Raw genomic sequence first — 20221 nt, forward strand, 5'->3', positions numbered from 1 at the left:
AACATAAGCAGAAAAAAAATTAGAACATAGGAAAACTTTAGAACATAAGCCGAAAAAAGTTTAGAACATAAAGAGGGGTTCTTATATAAGATTGAGTTCTTATATAAGGAGAGGTTCTTACCGGATCCCTCCCCTATATATATATATATATATATATATAGAGAGAGAGAGAGAGAGAGAGAGAGAGAGAGAGAGAAGAAAAATTCCAACAACTACCTAGTTTTTTCACAAAAGCTAATAGTATTAACTTTTCACAAAGGTTACTCCAACCACAAATTAAAACTTTACTCCCATCATTACATTACCAAATACTCATATTTTTTACTAAGTAATGGTCTGAATAAGTCAAACCACTAAGATGTTTTGGTTCGCGGAATATAAGTATGAGTCTAGAATGATTAAAACCCATACTATATATTTGGTTGTCACAAGTATGGATTATTAACCCATACCTCAAACCCATTGGGGTTTAGAAACTTTGGGGGAAGAGGTGAATTTAGTCCATTCCATTCCCTTAGGTATCAAATAAAAGGAAGGAATAGACAATAGTGAGAGATTCCATTCCAGAATTGAATCAAACACATGACAATAAATATCAAGTTCCAATCCGATAACACCTTAACCCCATTCCCGATACCAAATCTATACACTACGCCCCCTAAAAGCTACTACCGAATACGCCCTCTATTCGGACGTCTCCAAACTATGAACAAATGACGTTCTTCCATTAATTCGTCCAACGTTGACAAAGACTCCAACTCATTTATCATAAATGTATCGAATCAATCTCGAGTGAATGTTAGAAGTAAAAATTAATACAATAAACTTATAATTACTCCTCTACTCGCACTTAAAAAAACTTCAACAACAATTAAAATTGATCCATTTCTGATTGACTGCAAAACAGCAAACAATCTCCAATTCATTGTCCTTTTAGAAAAAAAATGAATACTCCAAAAAACAATAAAAACACCTGGAATATCATTTTCCCCTTCTTTGTCTCCTTCTTCAAGAACCCTAATTTCAGCTGATCTCATCTCAGCAAAAAAATCCAATTTTCCCCAAATCAATTGAATTCAATCCAAAATCTGAAAATCACATTCACCCCACTCACTCTTTCTCTCTCCTCCTACAGTCATTGCTGTCGCCCTCAATCGCGACTTTCTTCCACCACTACCCACAATTCTTCCCCCCTTTTTCCCCCACTTTTCTCTCTCTCTCCCCTTTTCTCTTTTCCATATAAATTTAGGGCATCTTTTAGTGTTCCAAGAGATGACTTCTTCTTCTTCTATTAATAATCACACTAACCCTGAACCTGATTCTTCTACCCCACCTCCTCAACCTGCTTCTGAAGTTGTTGCCGTTGATTCTGAGAAATTTGAAGCTGAAGAAGAAGCTTTCATGGAGAAATCTGATGATCCCATGGATGATGATTCTGTTAATAGTCATCCTGCTACTGTTTTTTCTATCAAATTGAACCAACCTCGCTCCAATTTGCTTCATAAAATGAGTGTTCCTGATCTTTGTCGCAATTTTAGGTATTTCCCTCCTTTTTACTCTACTTCAGTTGCATCAACTTTTAATTTCATTGACCTCATTTTTGGAATCTACTTCTTAAATTTGAAATGGGTTTATTTTATTTGGGGTTTATGCTCTATAATTTTGTTTTTGAGTTAATTTATTTGGGGTGTGATTTCTTAATGATTGATGATTTTAGGTGTTGCCCTTTATTTGATTTGCCTCATTTGTATTAATTTTAGCATTTACTTGTTGAAGTATGAAATGGGTTTTTATTGATATAGTATATTTTTAAAGTATACTCTACAATCTAGTTTTTAAGAGAGTTTATTTTGGGAAAATTGATAAAAATGCAAAAGTAGATGTGTCTGGTTGTTTGTTCGAGGAAGATGATGTATAATACTTGTATTAGTGAGATAGTTAGGAAGTTAAAGAATATTATAGGGTGGCTTTGATGAAGAGTTAGTTAACAGTCTGTTCACCGAGGCAGCTTCTCATGTTAGGTAACAGTTTGTTTACAATTTCTTGGTTGGAAATATGTTTGGTGTGTGGGTGGGCACTAGAAAATATCAATTGAGTAGCTTATGGAACCAAATTGCCGGTTGCCATGAATGGGATTGGGTCTAAATTTTGATTTATACTTCGTATATAGGGTAAACACATGTAATCTAGATGGATTATCGTATTAAACAACATGCAGTTTGCTGATTACTGAAAACGGTCCTGATCCTATTTCAGTTATAAGCGTGGAACTTCATGTAATTATAATTAATCATCTTGTTAAAGATTTAAGGCTTTTTAATTTTTGTGCTAGATATATTTGGCAACTTTTTTCGTTGTAATATTCTCTTTTGTTGGTGTTCTAGGCTGTTGAGGAAGGTTGGTAATAATAATGAACTTCAAGAGTAGTAATAATGATATGGACTTAATATCTAGCTGACATTGTCAAATGGCTCTATGCCCTGTAATTTTTCATTATTTTTATCCCATTAAAATTTATAATCAACAAGTCTGGTTTTGATTTGTTGTTTGTTTGGCAAATTAGGCCTTTGCTTTATAGCCTTATCTCTTTCAATACTTACCCAGACTATGTTGTTTTCTGTTCTTAAAGCGCTGTTGCCTGGTGTGGGAAGCTGAATGCAGTAGCATGTGCTTCAGAAACTTGTGCTAGAATTCCAAGGTTAGCTAACTTAGCTTATTGTTATATTCTTTATTTTGGCTCTTTTTTTATAGTTTATCACCATAAGCTGTATAAGCTGTTTTTCTGACAGTCAAATTAGTGGAGTGTTCTCTACCAGTCACTTTATGTTGAGATGGTCAACTATTTCCTCATATTTGAAAATGAAGATGATGAGATGGAAAAAAACATTTATCTAGTTAATTATCATGTTGATGATTGTCAATAAGATTCACAGCACACTGAAATGACATATTTTCACCTTTTATTAAATAAGATTCCAGCAAACTGAATAGATGTAAGAATTGAAGTTTAAATACTTACTGGTTTTATTATTGATGATGAAATAAAGGTATCCTTACCCCTTGTTGTGGAATAACCCAGTGTTTATATACTACCTCCGTTACATATTATTTGCAACGATTTGACATAAAGTAGAGAGGGAAAATGTCTAATCGTTGCAAATAATATGTAACGGAGGTAGAATTTATTTTTAAAGGAGGAAGGAGTTTTTTTTTTTTTTTTTTTTTTTTTTTTTTTCCCCTCTTTTTGAAACAACCCCCAAAGGGCTAAAATTAATAACATAAATCGGACATTGCAAGTTCAACAAACCAAGAAGGGCATGATAATTTTTAATTTTTTGGGTATGACATTCTTTGACCCTGTTAGTCACTACTCAGTCTTCATGTCATCTTTTTCCTCTTGGATTATTCTTAGTATAAGTGCTACAAAATTTCTTTTGCACCTTCATTTTGCACTTTGCCTTTGAACGAGGAAGAGTTGATTTCCTAAATCAATTCTGACTTGACCCTTTTGATCTTCATTTTGCCTTCTTTTTTCTCTCCTGGAATATTACCTTTTTATATAGATGCTACCAATTTTCTTTCACATATTTTTTTCCCACTGTCTTTGAAAGTGCTATCTATGTAAATTGTCTTCTTACACAAGAAGGCCTGTAATTAATTTTTCAGTCATTGGATATGACTTTTTATTTATTAAAAGTGTTGGTGCATCAGCTATGCACTCTTTCATACCCTGTGTTAATATCATCTATTTTATTAAGGTTACTGCCTGGATCATGGATTTTCATGTAATGAAAATTTGCAGGGACATGTCTGTGCTTGTCCCACAGTAAATTGTTTCAGGGACTTGGTCAATTTTTTTACTCTACCAGAAGTCAATTAGAATCAAATCTGCAAAGTAAAGAAGAGAATGATGCTGTAGTGCATCCTGTTGCATTATGCTGGAAAATCTAAGCCACATCAAGTTATTTTTTTGTTTGTGCTACATGCAGTTATTTAACCTGGGTTCTTTTTTTCTGGCAGTTTAAACTTTAAATGCCATAGCAGAGAGAAAAAGAAAGAAGAGTATTTTGGGTGTTATTGGATTAACTTATCTTCAATAAAATTTGTGACTTTAAAAGAAATATACTCGCTCCGTCCCATTTTGTTTTTCCCATTATTCATTTTGGACTTCCCAAAATAATCTTCCCATTTCCCTTTTCCCATTTTTGGACACATTGAAAAGACCAAATTGCCTTCATTTTTTTTTGGTTTTTACCCACTCTACATATTTGTGCCTCCATTCATGTGCATGTACTTTTTTTTCTTTTTCATGTACTTAATATTTGTGCCTTACTCACATTTTTTGTACTTCTCTCTTTTTAATGTACTTCTGTACTTACTCCTCCCAATTCTTAATTCCCGTGGAAATTGGCAAATGGGAAAAACAATATGGGGCAGAGGGAGTAGAAAAGAAAATGAGGAGGGGGGTGGGTGGGTACGAGGTAGGAAGGGGATGTATTGAAGGGGAAAGATGGATCCACCTGAATTCATGGAGTGATCTGCTGTATGTTGTGCAGATGTTGGGTCTCTGAATCTGGACCAGATGTAAGATTGTTGTTTGATTAGTGAAGGTCTGTGGTTAACATAAAGAATATAAGATAGCTGCTTTTATTTTGGCATTATTGACTTTCCTTGGGCCTCCTAGTTTACATACATGAACTTGCCAAACCAGATTTATCACTTATCGGTGGATTGTGAATATTGGACAATTTCTTAAATACTTCACTGTTATTTTTTAATTTTTTTTTTAATTAAGTGGTGTGAGAATTTGCCTTGACAGCTGAGAATCTGTTTTGAGTAGTAGTTTGAGCATTTTTCATTAATTTAAATCTAATTAGAAATGTTGCTCTGATGCTTCTGATCTACTTTAACGTTGTAGCTCCAGTGCCAATCCGCCTTTTTGGATCCCTATACACATAGTTATTCCAGAGCGACCCACCGAGAGTGCTGTATTTAATGTCATAGCAGGTATTATTACTGAGCTGCTGATTAAATTACTATGATTGATTTTAGGTTTCTTCTTTTGATTTTGCTTTTGTTTAAATTAGTTTCTGGTGGATGTGAATAGATTAGATCCAAGATGTAGTTTGCTCATGTATTAAATGTCATTCTGATTCCTTGACATTCTTCCTGTTTTAGTATTGCTACTTTGAGATTTTCATTTTTCCCTATAAGTTATGCAGAACTTTTCATTTGCTCCCTAACACTTAACAAAGGTTAAGTCATGCTATTTTCTAGTTCGTTTTAGGTCTAATTGATAATGTTTAGACTCTAGATGAAAGTACTCTTTAGTGAGTAGTGACTTGATTCAAGTGGTCTAATTGACAATGTTTATAGCCTGAACAACATCTTCGATATTTACTAATTACAAGAATATTTCAATTGATTTTGAGAATCTATAAACACAGACAAACAAGTTATGTATTATTTTGAGAGCATAAGGGTTTCATTATCCTTAAAGTGGCCTAGTTTCATCTCAGTGCCCAATGATTTGAAGAAGATTAATAGATGTCTTTTTTTATCCTGACCCCTTGACATTTGGCCTAGTTTCATCCCAATGCCCAGAGACTTGTAGAGTATCATCTCATAAAATCTGCAGAGCTTCTATTGATTAACCCCCTAATTCTGAGAAGTTCTGCAAAGTAATAAAATGTCTTTTCTCATCCTGACCCCTTGACAACTGAGAAAGAAATTTTAGCCTTACCTTGGTGGAAAATATAAGCAAACCACAAAAAACGTGCCAAATGAATCTTTCATTCCCCCACTCTCTTTCACCTTTTTTAAACACATTTTTTCAATGAAACTGAATCATTTCAAACATGGTCCTAATCATTGGATGGTATAACTTTTTCTTTGAAGTCATGTTAAATTGCAATGGTTTGGTATGACCTGTTTTGGACATCATATGCAGATTGCCCCCGTGATTCAGTTCAGTTTATTGAGTGGTCTCCGCCTTCTTGTCCGCGGGCATTATTAATCGCAAACTTCTACGGAAGAGTAACAATTTGGTCTCAGCCAACACAGGTTAGATTACCCATTGAATCCTTGGGAGTAATTTGTTTGTTTTTTTTTTCATTGTCTGCTTATTTACTTTCTCAAACTTCTTATGTTGGCTTAAGTCCTCTTCTTATAAAAAAATGTGTATTTGTTATATATATATGGTGATTCTATTGAATTCCGTTATTATGCTTTCTTTTTGGTCTTTCAACTTTTCAAGTGCTTTAAGAGACCCTAATAAAATTCTAATCAGGGGCCAGCTAACCTCGTGCGAGATGCTAGTTCCTGGCAGCGTGAACATGAATGGAGGCAAGATATTGCAGTTGTAACAAAATGGCTCTCTGGTGTTTCTCCGGTAATTATCTTCTTATGTGTTTAATAGTCATTGTATAATTAATACTTCTGCTTTGTGATGTTCCTGATGCACTACATGTAATCCTTTTATAGAGTGAAACCAGAGAGTTTCAATTACTGGAAAAAAAAGAGCAATTACTGTACCCAATAAATGGGAAATGTTGGTTCTTAAACTAGAGTTCTTGGCCTTGAAGGGTTTTAACAGTTGCTGGATAGTGACACCCCATTGATGATTTCTATGCAAATTGCCATTTCCTTTTCCGGAGATTGGAATGATATCAATCACCTTTTCTTTCCATCAGCAATTGCCAGAAAGTCCATTGGCCATATACATCGTTAGAATTTTTTAATACACACGTGGTTTTTGCATAATTGCTAGATTTGAGTATTTGATATCTTAAATCATTTTCCAAATTTGGCTTTATAAACTCGTTGCTTTCTAACTACTGCTGGACTGCCTATTCGACGAGTTAATAGAAAAAGTAGGAAAAAAAGAGATGACTTTAGCTGCGGGGCCGGTAATTAAGAAATGAAGATTGAAAAAGGAGGATTCTGTAAAAAGCTGTAAATGTTGAACTGGTGTAAATATTTCATAAGATGTCCTAATGTACCCATGTTGTCTCGGACAAGCTCCTGTACCTGATAACTGCACCCAAATCCATCAGTTAGCATAGGTCTTTAGTTTGTATAAATGTTCTTCTGTTGGTTGTCAGCTTGTAACATGCTTGCTATATCACTTCAGCTCTTAATTTTCATAACATCCTTACCACTTGCATTGATGCAAGTCTAGTTTCTAGATACTTTTATGCATTTGAGCACAAGTATGATATTGAACAGTTTTTCTCCTGGCAGATTGTCGGTATTTTATAAGTGATGTGTAGGTTTTAAAAATACTCTCTTTCTTGGAGTCTTGGTTTGTTGTTTTTTTATTGTATCTAAGCTGTTGGTATCTTTGTTTTTATCCTACTTGTCTAATTATCTTATGCTTCTATAGCAATTAGCAATAGACTCCTAATATAGTTTAGCTCGCTGTTATATACTTTGAGATGTATGTCATTATGTCAACCCTCAAGCCTCAACTGTCAGAGTGGGAATTTCTCCTTTTGTCATTTCTGGTATCAGTCCAGTGTTTGTGCAAACGTAATCTTGGCGATCAATTCTTCTTCTTACACCCCTTAAAAATAATTTTTTTGAAAATCTGTTCTGTTTTTCTGTTGTTGTCGGGTATAAATACTTTCCTTACTTTCTGGACAATGGATTTTTGGTCATAATGTGTAGTCAACTTTTTGAAGTTCAGATACTTCTTTAACCTATAATTTGGTCACATGTGTAGTCAACTGTTTAAGTTCAGATACTTCTGTATCTTATATTTTGGTCCCTGTGTGACTTTTTACTTATCCTTGATCAGTATAGGTGGCTTTCTGCAAAATCCAATAATTCTACAAGCTTGAAGTCAACTTTTGAGGAAAAGTTCCTTCCTCAACTTCCTCAAACTTCAGGTTGGCTGAGTATTGCCCATTACAATTTTTGCCTGACATTTCTGTTAATTTTTTGTGGAAACTCTTGTTGGTTGTAAGTAACTATATTCGTAGTTGAGGATATATTGTTCTGTGAGTGGTATGCTATAAAGTCATTGTACTTTTCTTCTATAGATAGTTATGTTATTGAAAGGTACAAAACTAGGCGATGATCATGATATTGCCTATTATTTTGGCATAGAAAGTTGTTTTGTCTTTGGATACTTCCATTCCATTTAACTTGCACGATTGCACTCTAATTTTTTTTAGTTGTTTATATCATCCCATCTCTGATCAACAAAGTCTGCATGTGATTGTATTATACTAGTATGTGTCCTACTCTGCTTTTGGTTTACCTTTCAGCAATGCGAGTAAAATCATGTTCTCTCTAAAACTATTCGTGATATTCAATGACAAGTCAGACTTTATTAGCTATAATTAGATACTACAGTAAGTAAATCTGTATATTTTTATGACGGCTTTTATTTATTCGAATGTCTTTCAATGGCTGGAAAACTGCATATTCAAGGCTGCATCTAGGAAGATTTTTTCCCTTCTCTCGGGCCTTATACAGAGCTTGATAACTTTTAGTTTCGAGTCAAGTCTCCTGTTGTTGTAGTGCTTGAAGAAATTCGGTTCCTTGAGACATCTGTTCTAGAAAATGTGTCGCAGCTCTGAATAACATTACTTAGGTGGATTAAATAAGTTCCATTACTTGAGTTTTATCCATGACCTTACTTTTATTGTCTCAATCTTGTTTAGGGTAGCATCTAGCTTTTTGCCAAGCTGAAGAATTTGGTTGTGTGTATTTTCACTGCTCTTCTGCACTTTTATTTAGTTAACACATTGTTTTAAATTATTGATATGCTTTTTCTCTATTTTGCTTGTCTTCTCAGCTAGGTGGCCGAATATTCTTTGTGTATGTTCTGTATTTTCTTCTGGATCCGTCCAACTTCACTGGTCTCATTGGCCACCTCGAGACGGTGCATCAGCGAAGTGGTTTTGCACCAGCAAAGGGCTCTTGGGGGCGGGACCCAGCGGGATCATGGCAGCTGATGCAATTGTGACAGACTCAGGAGCCATGCATGTTGCAGGTGTCCCTATAGTAAATCCATCAACAGTAGTTGTCTGGGAGGTCACTCCAGGACCTGGAAATGGATTTGAAGCAACTCCAAAGACTACAATAAGCAATGTAGTCCCTCCTTCAGTCAATCCCCCTAGTTGGTCAGGGTTTGCCCCCCTTGCAGCTTATTTGTTTGACTGGCAAGAATACTTCATATCAGAGGCAAAACAAGGGAAAAAACACTCAGATAAAGATTTTACTGAAAATGTATCATTGTATTGTTCACCAGTCTCTAATTTCTCGGCATATGTGAGTCCAGAGGCTGCATCACAATCAGCTGCAACCACTACATGGGGTTCTGGTGTCACGGCTGTTTCATTTGATCCAACTCGCGGTGGTTCAGTTATTACAGTGGTGATAGTTGAGGGTATTTTACTTCAAACATTTTGTTACATTTGAGAATGCTTCCATGTCTTGTGCTGTTGGATATTCTTGATCTATGTTTGTTTTTCCTAGAAAATGCGAATTGATCATCATTAGATTTATGCTCTCCTAATTTGAAGAAACATTAGACTTTGTAGTTAGTATATTGTTTATATCATAAGCCATTAGCCTAACGCCCTAAATGTGGTTTTGCCTACAGAGTGGGGTAGGTCTTAGATGTATATAATCATGCTTCTTGTAATTGCAGACATGCTTCCTATTGTCCCTAATATTGATCTTGTCCCAGGAATTGTTGTTTAGTCATAAATGAAGCTGTGCAGTGTTGATCAACATTACCATATACCTATTCCCTCTTTGAATGTTTTACTTGATTCTCTCTTGATTTAGCATTACTTATGAGTCTCTGTTGATCTTGGGTCTCTATGGAGAGAGCTGTAGCATTTGAATTTTAATGTCAACCTTCGACCAGGAATTACTTTGTAATTAATAAAACCTAGGTCGAAAGTTGAACTCCCAGCTTGCATGAAATCGGTATGGGATATTAAAGGCAAACACCCCTCCCTGTGGTTCTAGTAGGATCTGGTCATTGGTTGGTTGTCAGTCGTCTGAGAGAAATGCAAGAGCGTGGGAGAGTGAGGCATGAATGAGGGAGAGAGATTTACGACCAGGTTCTTTTCAAGTGCTAGATATTGCATTGCTTCTTTTAAGTAAGGTATACTATTGGAAAGAATAACAAGCAATTTATAAACCTAGGCCGATTTATGTTTTTGTATCCACTTTTTTTTTTCATACTGCTTGCTAAAGGTACTTGGAATTTTAGGTGTCTTGAGATGTACTAGTTAAACGTGTTGATTAATTTGATAATGCATTTGTTGCATTGCTTTACATCTTTGCTTCTCATGTAATCTGAGAATAATGTGTTTTATTCTTGTTTTGCAGGGCAGTACATGTCTCCATATGACCCAGATGAGGGTCCCTCAATCACAGGATGGAGAGTGCAGCGTTGGGAATCATGTCTTAAACCTGTTGTCCTTCACCAGATATTTGGGAGTCCTTCCAATTTCGGAGGGCAGCCACCCATGCAAACTGTTTGGGATACCAAGGTCAACAAAAGCATCCCACCAACTGATGATTTTAAGTGTCAGCAAGTAGCATCAGCAGGACCAACTTCTGATGTTCAACTCAAACCTGAGTCAGCTGGTGATAAGAAAAAAAAAGTCACATTTGATCACTTTAATATGCCCAGTGACGTTAGGACACTTGCTCGCATTGTATACGCTGCTCATGGCGGTGAAGTTGCTATTGCTTTTTTACGTGGTGGAATCCATATTTTTTCAGGGCCAAACTTCACACCTGTTGATACATATCAGATTAATGTTGGCTCAGCCATAGCTGCTCCTGCTTTTTCTTCAACAAGCTGCTGCTCAGCTTCTGTATGGCATGACACTAGTAAAGATTGCACTATGCTGAAGATAATCCGTGTTCTTCCACCTTCTGTTCCCAGTAATCAAGCAAAATCCAGTTCTCCTACCTGGGAACGTGCTATTGCAGAAAGGTAAACTGTAACTATGTATGTAATTTTTTTTTTTTTTTGGAATCAGTCTTTCCTGCTCACCACCCTCTTTCTCTTTATGATTATCCCAAAACACCTTGTCTTGATCTAAAGACAAATGCCAAAAGAGCCTGTAGGTTCTGGAAGTACCCCCTTTTTTCTAAATTGCTAAAAAAAGTTGATGCTAGAAAGCATCCTTAAGATACTAAAATTAGGGCAAAGGGTGTATGTTTATGAAGCACTACAATTTGAATTTTCAATCTCGCAGGTCTGTCTTTTGAAGTTTCTCATTCTGGTTACTATAGTGTTTTCTGATATTTGTGTTCATCAGCAGGTTTTGGTGGAGTCTTTTGGTCGGAGTAGATTGGTGGGATGCTGTTGGGTGTACACAAAGTGCTGCTGAAGATGGAATTGGTATGGGAGTTTGCTTTTCCTGAAAATACCCGGAAACAAAAAAAAAAATACCTAAAACTATTTTCTATAATTTATCATTTAGATCATAGAAGGGGAAAGGAAGAAGTAGAACGTTAGCTTGTCTGATATTATATTCAAATTCTTTGATTGCATGTTCTTCTAATGGTTCTGTTTATGTTTTATCTGAAGTTATTTTGCTTGCTTTCCATTTTTCAGTTTCCTTGAACAGTGTTATTGCTGTTTTGGATGCTGACTTCCATTCCTTGCCCTCTACTCAGCACAGACTGCAATATGGACCTGTATGTTATTCCTTTTTTTTTTTTTTTTTTTTTAAACCATAATACCTTCCATATTCTGTTGATAATTTCTTGTCCTGTACTGTTCATAGTTTGGGAGCGTTGGAATAGTCTAGCTTGTCTGTTCTGTGTATGCTATATTGACGATTGCAGCTGTTGCAAGATGTACGAGTCCAGTGCATACTATTGTCAATTCTGAATGGGTCCCTTTTTCACGAATTTTTGTTGTAGCTAGGTATAATTCATCTAGTCATTTGGTAGGGGGTGCATGTTTATTGATAGGTAGAAAGGGATTCAATGTTGTACATGGTCATATTTAATCAATTGATTTTGGTAGTTATATAATGTTCAGCATTCTAGCTCTTCTGTTATGTGTGGCTATTTGGTGATTGCTGCTATTGCTCTATGTACGGGTCCGTTGCTCTTTGTAGTGCTGTCATTTCTCTTTTTGTTTAGGGGCCGTTTGGTTCGCAAAGGGGAAAGGGAATGACATAAAGAAAGGGAAAGAGGGAGAAAGGAAAGCAAAAGCCTCATTTGTCTTAAATTGTTTATTTTGTAAAAAAAGAAAGGGAAAACATAAAATACTATTACCACCCTTCCACGGTTCCATCTACAACAACCACCACCACTACTACTCCCCTCCACCAGCATTTCACTCCACTATACCACTGCCGCCCCTCCCCCCTTATGCCCCTCCTCCCTTATGCCAAATGTATCCAGGTTTTGTTCACGTGGTCTTTTGGTTGGGGATTGTAAAGAGAAGGATTTAGAGTAAATTAATCAATTAACTATTACTAAAACAAGCCAACGACATCATTCACCCCTAAACTAGACACGTGACATGCTCTTATTAAAAAATTTCCCTCCAATTTTATCTATGATGTCAGTTCCTTTTTTTTATTTGTTTTTGTTGATCAACTTTAATATTTCAATCAGCTCTCCTATTTTATAGGTGCAGAACAATGGCATGCTATTTGTTACGGGGTAAATAATGAAGTCAATGCTGACATCATAAACAATTTACTCTGTATGACATTATCCTTATTAGTTTTTTTCCTCTTAAGTCTAAGACTAAATAAAAAATTCTTGTAAAAAATGAATGATATTATGGCTACATATTTTCCAAATAAAGAGTAATGACTTTTTTTAAAAATAAAAATAAAAATAAATAAATAAAAAAAAATAAAAAAAATTATTCAAATTGTTCAATGCATGGGTTTAACCTAGTCATATATATATATAGCTGTCAAATGGGGGGTTTGGGTTGGTTTATCAGGTCAATTAGCTGGTTAATCATGCTGGTCATATCAGCCAGGCTATTTTGGACTCTTCTAATATTTCTAATAATCTCTTGTGGGATGGCAAATTTAATCTGTACTATTGTATTGCAGAGTCTTGACAGGATAAAATGCAGGTTGCTGGAAGGCACAAATGCTCAAGAAGTCAGAGCTATGGTTCTAGATATGCAAGCAAGATTGTTGTTAGATATGCTTGGGAAGGGAATTGAATCAGCGTTGATAAATTCGTCAGCTTTAGTTTCTGAGCCTTGGCAGGCTTCTGGCGAGATGTTGAATTCAATTGACTCTGAATCCATGGCTGTTGATCCAGCGCTGCATTTAAGTGTTCAGGTCTTAATCTTGTGCTAACCATTATTATTTAATCTAAAAATTTTGTTTACCTCCAAGATTAGCAAACCCTAGTTGCTAAATTCATGATAATTTGATAATGTGGTGAAGTAAAATGGTATTTCCAAACTTTAAAGGTTCCCAAATTACTTTGCCTCTCAAAAGTTTAGAGTTTCTGGTACCTGAGCTTTTATAAGGAAGTGAATAGCAAGGCCTCGTGAAGAATATGTTCATAGTTCCATAATTAGATCTTATCTCAAGGACTTGATTTATTATTAATGCTCAATGATACCAGATCTCCTCTGAAAAATTCGGATTAAATGTTGTGTTACCGAAGCAGAAAAACTGACATAAACATGATCTTGAGCTTGTGAATCTTTTTTTAATTTGTACTAGAATGCACATGTTCTAATGCATGGGAAATATCAAACTTCCAAAGGAAAACAATATTAGAGATTTTGGGAAGTTGAAAAAAAAAACAAGAGAGCACAAAAGTTGAGGATCAAGGGTTTGGAGGGTTGTGATTAGAACTTGGTAAAATGACATTCTTATTTATATATTGGTATGCTTAAGGAGCTAAAGCTTTGTTTATTTTTTTACTTGTGATTTGAAGAGGGGCAGGGCAACCCATTTTTGTTTTGCTCTTGTCAAGTACTGTTAAATTCAATGTTCTGAACAAATCTGGTCCAATAATATTTGTGATTGCACTTCAGATTTATTCTAATTGATGAAGAATTAATATAATTTTAACAAACACGAGAAGTTTCCGAGTGTGGCTTCTAGGCTGTTGAAAAAAAAAATGATTCCTGATAAATCAATGCAATCGATCCCTTTCTTTCTTTCATTCAGCTTATAACCATCAATATTTGAAAAAAGCTCTGGTATATTTCTCAATTACCATGAACCTAATTGTGAGCATATTAATACAGGCCTATGTTGATGCTGTTCTAGATCTTGCTTCACATTTTATCACACGTCTACGTCGTTATGCAAGCTTTTGTCGCACATTAGCGAATCATGCTGTTCAAGCAGGAACCGGTGGGAACCGGAATATGGTGGCTAGTCCTACACAGAGTTCTTCATCTCCTGCTCCAAGTCAGGGTGAGTGGTTGGAATTCTTCTTCAATGTGCTACCCTTCTAGCCCAATATATGTCTCATTTTAAAAATCAAGTCTAAGGTTGCTTTTTGCTAGGAGATCTTGATAGTATCTCCTGTGGTCATGGCAAATTTTGACTGTAAATGGTTGCCCTGACTGCTCTCGGGTACTGTATTAATCATGCATTTCTTGTTTCCATTAAAATATTGGAATCAAAGATGGATATTAGTATGTGAAGACTGAGTATGTATTAGCTTTTTTTTTTTTTTTTTTTTTTTTCCCTCCATCGTTTCAAATTGTGGTTTCTGTAGACCGAACTTTAACTTTTATTGCTTGGAGGGTGATGGGACTTAACGATTACAGTTTTGCACTCTTAACCCTAAGCATATGTGGACTTACTGTGCTGCTCCTCCCCTATTTTTATTTATTATTTATCTACTTGACTATCCTTGACAGTAAATATATTTGCTGTGCTGCTGCTTTCAGGAGCTCAAACCGGTACAACAAGCTCATCAGGAAACACACAAATGCAGGCTTGGGTCCAAGGTGCTATTGCTAAGATTAGTGGTACACCAGATGGAGTTTCTAGTTCAACTCCTAACCCCTTGACCGGGCCAACTTCATATATGCCAATCAGCATAAATACTGGAACTTTTCCTGGTACTCCTGCTGTCAGGCTTATAGGCGATTGCCATTTCCTGCATAGACTGTGCCAACTTTTGCTATTCTGCTTTTTTTTCCGACGAACAAATCTATCCCGCTGCATCCCAAGTTCTCAGAGATTGGCTGATGCAAGTATGCAAAAGACCCAGCCGAATGTTGCAAGCAAGGTAGAAGAGAACCAGACAAAGTCCATGCCAGTATCAAGCAGGTCAGAAGATGCTCAGGGTGCTCGTAGCAATCAGTTAGTTGCTGGTGTCAAAGTCGAAGATGGTCCTGCCAGCAGAGTTAGAATGGGGACTGGTAATGCTGGTCAAGGATACACATATGAGGAGGTAAATGCTACTTGTACTTCTAGTGTGTGTGTGTGTATATATATATATATATATATATATATATATATATACACTCAGTTTTTTACTTGCAACACACCTTTTAGGCACGCAGTTTTAGGAGATGATTAGTGAAGGTAAACGAGCGATTTTATCAAAGTTATTTTATCAAGAGGATTAGATAGGGTTAGGTATCATGTGTAAAAATTATTCTTTATATTTTGTCTGTTTACATTATATAATCTCGACCTCAAAGTGCATGCCACAAGGCTTGGTTTCAAGTATATAAAAACAGGGGATGTATGTTTTTTTTATACAAAACTTAAATATTTTTATCTGGAGATTGTTGGTTTAGCTTTCAAGTTTCAATTTCAAGTTCAATCTGCTCTTGCTGCAGGTCAAAGTGCTGTTTTTGATACTAATGGATCTCTGTAAGAGAACAGCAGGTCTTGCGCACCCGTTGCCTGTTTCTCAAGTTGGAATGTCCAATATCCAGGTTCGGCTTCATTATATTGATGGAAACTATACCGTATTGCCAGAGGTTGTTGAAGCATCACTTGGCCCACATATGCAGGTAGTCATTGTCTTCTCTTAACATTATTGTGATTCTGTTTTGTATCTTGCAGCACACACTGATAGAGCAATAAGAAGTGTTGACTAAATCAAAATAAACTGCAAATCCCAAGTGCAAATAAACCAATTTTCTTCATTGTCTGTGACATATAATTGAATAAAGAACCTGGGAAACACTTATTATTTCTCGGTGAGATATCCCCTTGTAATTAAATTGTTTGTATGACGTAAAAGGGTCAAAGGGGGTGTTGTCCTCCAAAATTTTGATAAATGGTAGCTTTGGGGAGGGATTAAGAGCATATTATGTGGAGACTATTTCTCTTGATCTGTTGATTGTGGTGGAAAGAAATGGAAAGCATATCAGACTACAATATGTCAGGATTCTTGTTTTTATTGCATTGGTAACTTCTATCCGCTTTCTTTTTTCCTTTTTTTTTACAAAAAGTTTACGCTTTTCTGTGGCTGTTCTTATTGACTTGTTTTCCATTACACTTGTTGGAGGATTTGTAACTTTGAACTTGTAAAAAAATTCCTATATTTTACGCGTGGGGGACTTTTTTTTTTTTTTTTTTTTTGGGGGGGGGGGGTGGGTCGGGGGGGTAGGGGGGTGCTTATCATGTAAGGCTTCTAGTGGAAATCTGTTCATAAGCTGGCAAAGTTAACGTCCGATTAAGTAATTGACAGTCTGTAATCTGTATGACAAGGATGAAAATACAGTGAAGATATTGACTGCTGAGGATTTAAAAGCTGAATAAAATGATTAGAGTTTGTGTTTAATGGCTTTCAGCTTGACAAGGAGTACTATTTAATAATGTTGCTGCTCTGTAGTCTGTAACTCTGTATCCTAGATCATGACTTCATGTTCTTGGTTGTACTCAATTTTGGTACTCTGCAGAATATGCCTAGGCCTAGAGGTGCAGATGCTGCTGGTTTACTTCTACGTGAGTTGGAACTCCACCCCCCTGCAGAAGAATGGCATCGTCGGAATATGTTTGGGGGTCCATGGTCCGATCTTGATGAAATGGGTTCTGTAGATGACTCTAAGCTAAACACTTCTGTTGATCCACTTGATTCAAGCTCAATGGAGAGTTGTGATGTTTCCTATGGAGTGCAGAGCCTATGGCCAAGGAAACGCAGGCTGTCTGAAAGGGATGCTGCTTTTGGCTTTAATACTTCAGTTGGTCTAGGAGCTTATCTTGGTATTATGGGATCTCGACGAGATGTGGTGACTGCTGTTTGGAAGACTGGTTTGGAGGGTGTTTGGTTCAAGGTAATGCCTTCTTCATTTTTGTTCCTTATTATGTTTCCGGGTATAATCCCAAAGTGAATTATTAAATCATAATCTAGTATTCCTCCCATCCCAAAATAGCATAAAAACTTTTCTTATTTTTTTACCCATCTCAAATTAGTTTGATCGTTTCCTGATTGGGGGGAATCTCTCCTTTTAAATACCTTTTTTAACTTTTTATTTATTTATTTTTAAAACACCATTTTCACATTGAGGGCATGCTTGGATCGGGGGTAATATATTAAGGGGGTATTAAGAGTCAAATTTGAAAAAAATAAGGGTTCGTTTGGTTCATGTAGCCGACCCACTTTATGGGATTAAGGCTTTGATTGATTATTGATAAGGGTTCGTTTGGTATTGATGTGTTGATCTATGTCATATATATATAATGAATAAAAAATTAGTCAAATTTATTAAAATTATGATAATTTTGAAAACTCGCCACCAAAAAAATAAAATAAAATAAAATGGAAACACCTTTTTCTTGTTTCTTGTTTCCTGTTTTTGGTTTTTTGTTTTAAAAACACAAAAAGTGATGGCAAACAAATTCCATAATTAGAGGTCGTGTTGTAGGAGACAAGTTGTTTACAAATGAAATAAGATAGTTGTGCCATGAGGAAAAGAGAGAGATGGAACCCTCATAATGAGGGTAATAATTAACCACTCTCCCCCTAGTGTAACTATTAACCACAAAATGAGAGTATTAATTCCTCTTTTTTCACCTCATACCACACTGGCACTATATAATTTTCCTTACAATTACTCCATCACTATCTCCTCTTTCCCTATATTCTTTTAATTACCCTAGTAATACATCTTCTTAATCCAAGCATGCCCTGAATAAAAAAAATACCCCACTGTCTTAATATAATTGTATATATATACGTTTATTCGATGATTCTGCATCTCTCCAAGATGCCTACTCTTATGTACAAGTATGCTCTTTCTTCCAACATTTGTTAATTCCTTGCAGTGTATAAGGTGTTTGCGTCAAACCTCGGCTCTTTCCTCATCAGGCTCAACTAATTCATCCAATCAGAATGAACGAGAGACATACTGGATAAGTCGTTGGGCTTATGGTTGCCCAATGTGTGGTGGAGCATGGGTTCGAGTGGTATAAACGTTGTTAGTTAGGTAAACCATCGCTAACCTCATTTATCTTAGGGTTCATTACTACATCTGAACTCTTATTTATTTATTAACTGAATTCATTAGAACTCCAGGTGCATAAATAGTTCTTCATCCTTGTTTCTTGCTTCTTCTGCACCATCCGATTATGATTGGGAATCATATTTTACAGACATGTTATCTTGTTTATTTTATCATGATTAATGCACCATTAGATGCATGATCTTGTCTCAGCAGATTCTGATATCTAATAATTTGTATTAGTTCTTGCACTGTGCTCCAAAAAAAAGAAGAAAAAAAAAAAGAAATCTAATTTGTGTATTTTGTTTGTGTTCCAGGTTGTACATTCTTTTATTTACAGTCTGCTGACCAAATCAGTGTTTTCTCTCCGTCAAAGAGGTCATGACAAAGCTTTATTTAGCCGAGAAATATGAAATTCATTCTTCTGATTAAGGATTGCAGGACATTATGAATATATATGCATTGTAATTGTAGTGTTCACACTGGTAGATGATGAGAGGAAGATGTTTACATTGTCTGCATGCAAATAACCCTTTCGAGCCTTGGTGATGAAGAAGATTGCAAGGATCTCAACCCTGGTTGAGAACAGAGTAGCAAAGATCTTTAATCCAGAAATGATAGTGTCGGATGGAAGATGCTGTTATCATTCTTTGAATATATGTTGGGTTCCTGTCAATGCCTTGGAGACGTGAAATCGAGGTTTCAGTTGATGCGCTACTAATCGGCAGTAAGAATGGGATTAAAAGCTTGATCTCTTTGCAATGGCAGAGCTTATATAAAATGCAATTTTGTATAACTTTTACGTCTCTATTGATATGTACAGTGCGTTACTAATTTTCTAGTTGATGTCCAAGAATTTTGGCTGCGTCCAAGTGATGTTCTTCAAATTGGAGTTTGAAATCATATATGCAGTCGTTTCACTTATACTCCCATTTGTTAACTGTAGACAACCGACTTGAAATTAAAAGTTGCAAAACTTGGATAATGATAAAAACTTGGCAACAACAGAAAGTATTCAATGTTTTAAATTTTAGAGGTGCCAAGTCACACCCGACTCAATCTAAAATCGACCCGAAAAATATCCGATTCAGATTTCAACTTGCGTGGACATAATAATATGGTATGAATCAACTTTAAAAATTGACTCGATCCAACCTCATCAGATCCAATCCGATTATCCGAATTGACACTTCTGTTAAATCTGAAGTAACAAATACAAGTTCAATAAGCCGATAGTTTTTTGCTTAGATCGTGTGGTACACCCTCAACAAAATTGTACCTAAAATTAACTCACTAAAATTGTACCTAAAATTAACTCACTAAAGTCGCTGATTCACCTGTCAATTGCTTTTTGTACATTTTAAGATTTTTAACCAATTTGTTTGTCTCCCATATTTTTCTCTCATCTTTGTACCTTCTTGCTTCTTCTATATCACCACCCTTCACCCCATCAGTCTAGTCCTAATTTATACAATTATTGCTGTCATAAAGTTAAAGTTACAACTCCACCTTAAGAGCTGAGGGAGTCTAAGAGCCTGTTCTCATACGTTGAAATTCAGTTCAGTTCAGCTTTCAGTTCAGCTGAGTTCAGTCAATGAGAACATGTCCTAAGACTACCAATTTAGAGTGATTTATTCATATAGATGGATGCGGTGGTGGTGATGGTGGTGGTGATTGTGCTGTGATTGCCCAAAACTAGAGCTGGCAAAAAGTCGTGTCATATCCGTGTTTAGTCTCGTGTCAACTTCGTGTTGTTCTTAAAATTTATCAAAAACTATTTAAAATGTAAGATAGTTGCATAATTTGACCACTTTATCTAAA

The 20221-nt window shown here is 35.8% G+C and overlaps 1 protein-coding gene across 1 annotated transcript; it reads left to right on the forward strand.

The window, feature by feature from the left end:
- The first annotated feature begins 774 nt into the window (after positions 1-774).
- On the forward strand, positions 775-19324 carry LOC110693590 (mediator of RNA polymerase II transcription subunit 16-like). The gene is made up of 17 exons (XM_021870724.1): positions 775-1538; positions 2630-2698; positions 4919-5007; positions 5951-6063; positions 6290-6391; positions 7799-7889; positions 8804-9397; positions 10354-10969; positions 11301-11380; positions 11597-11679; positions 13068-13304; positions 14231-14402; positions 14885-15393; positions 15788-15964; positions 16859-17233; positions 18225-18385; positions 18718-19324. Exons 1-16 carry the CDS (start codon positions 1273-1275, stop codon positions 18369-18371), a joined length of 3720 nt encoding a protein of 1239 aa, XP_021726416.1. The 5' UTR covers positions 775-1272; the 3' UTR covers positions 18372-18385; positions 18718-19324.
- Positions 19325-20221: the final 897 nt, after the last annotated feature.

The sequence above is a fragment of the Chenopodium quinoa genome, unplaced genomic scaffold, assembly GCF_001683475.1.
Source record: "Chenopodium quinoa cultivar QQ74 unplaced genomic scaffold, ASM168347v1, whole genome shotgun sequence".
Taxonomy (NCBI): Eukaryota; Viridiplantae; Streptophyta; class Magnoliopsida; order Caryophyllales; family Amaranthaceae; genus Chenopodium; species Chenopodium quinoa.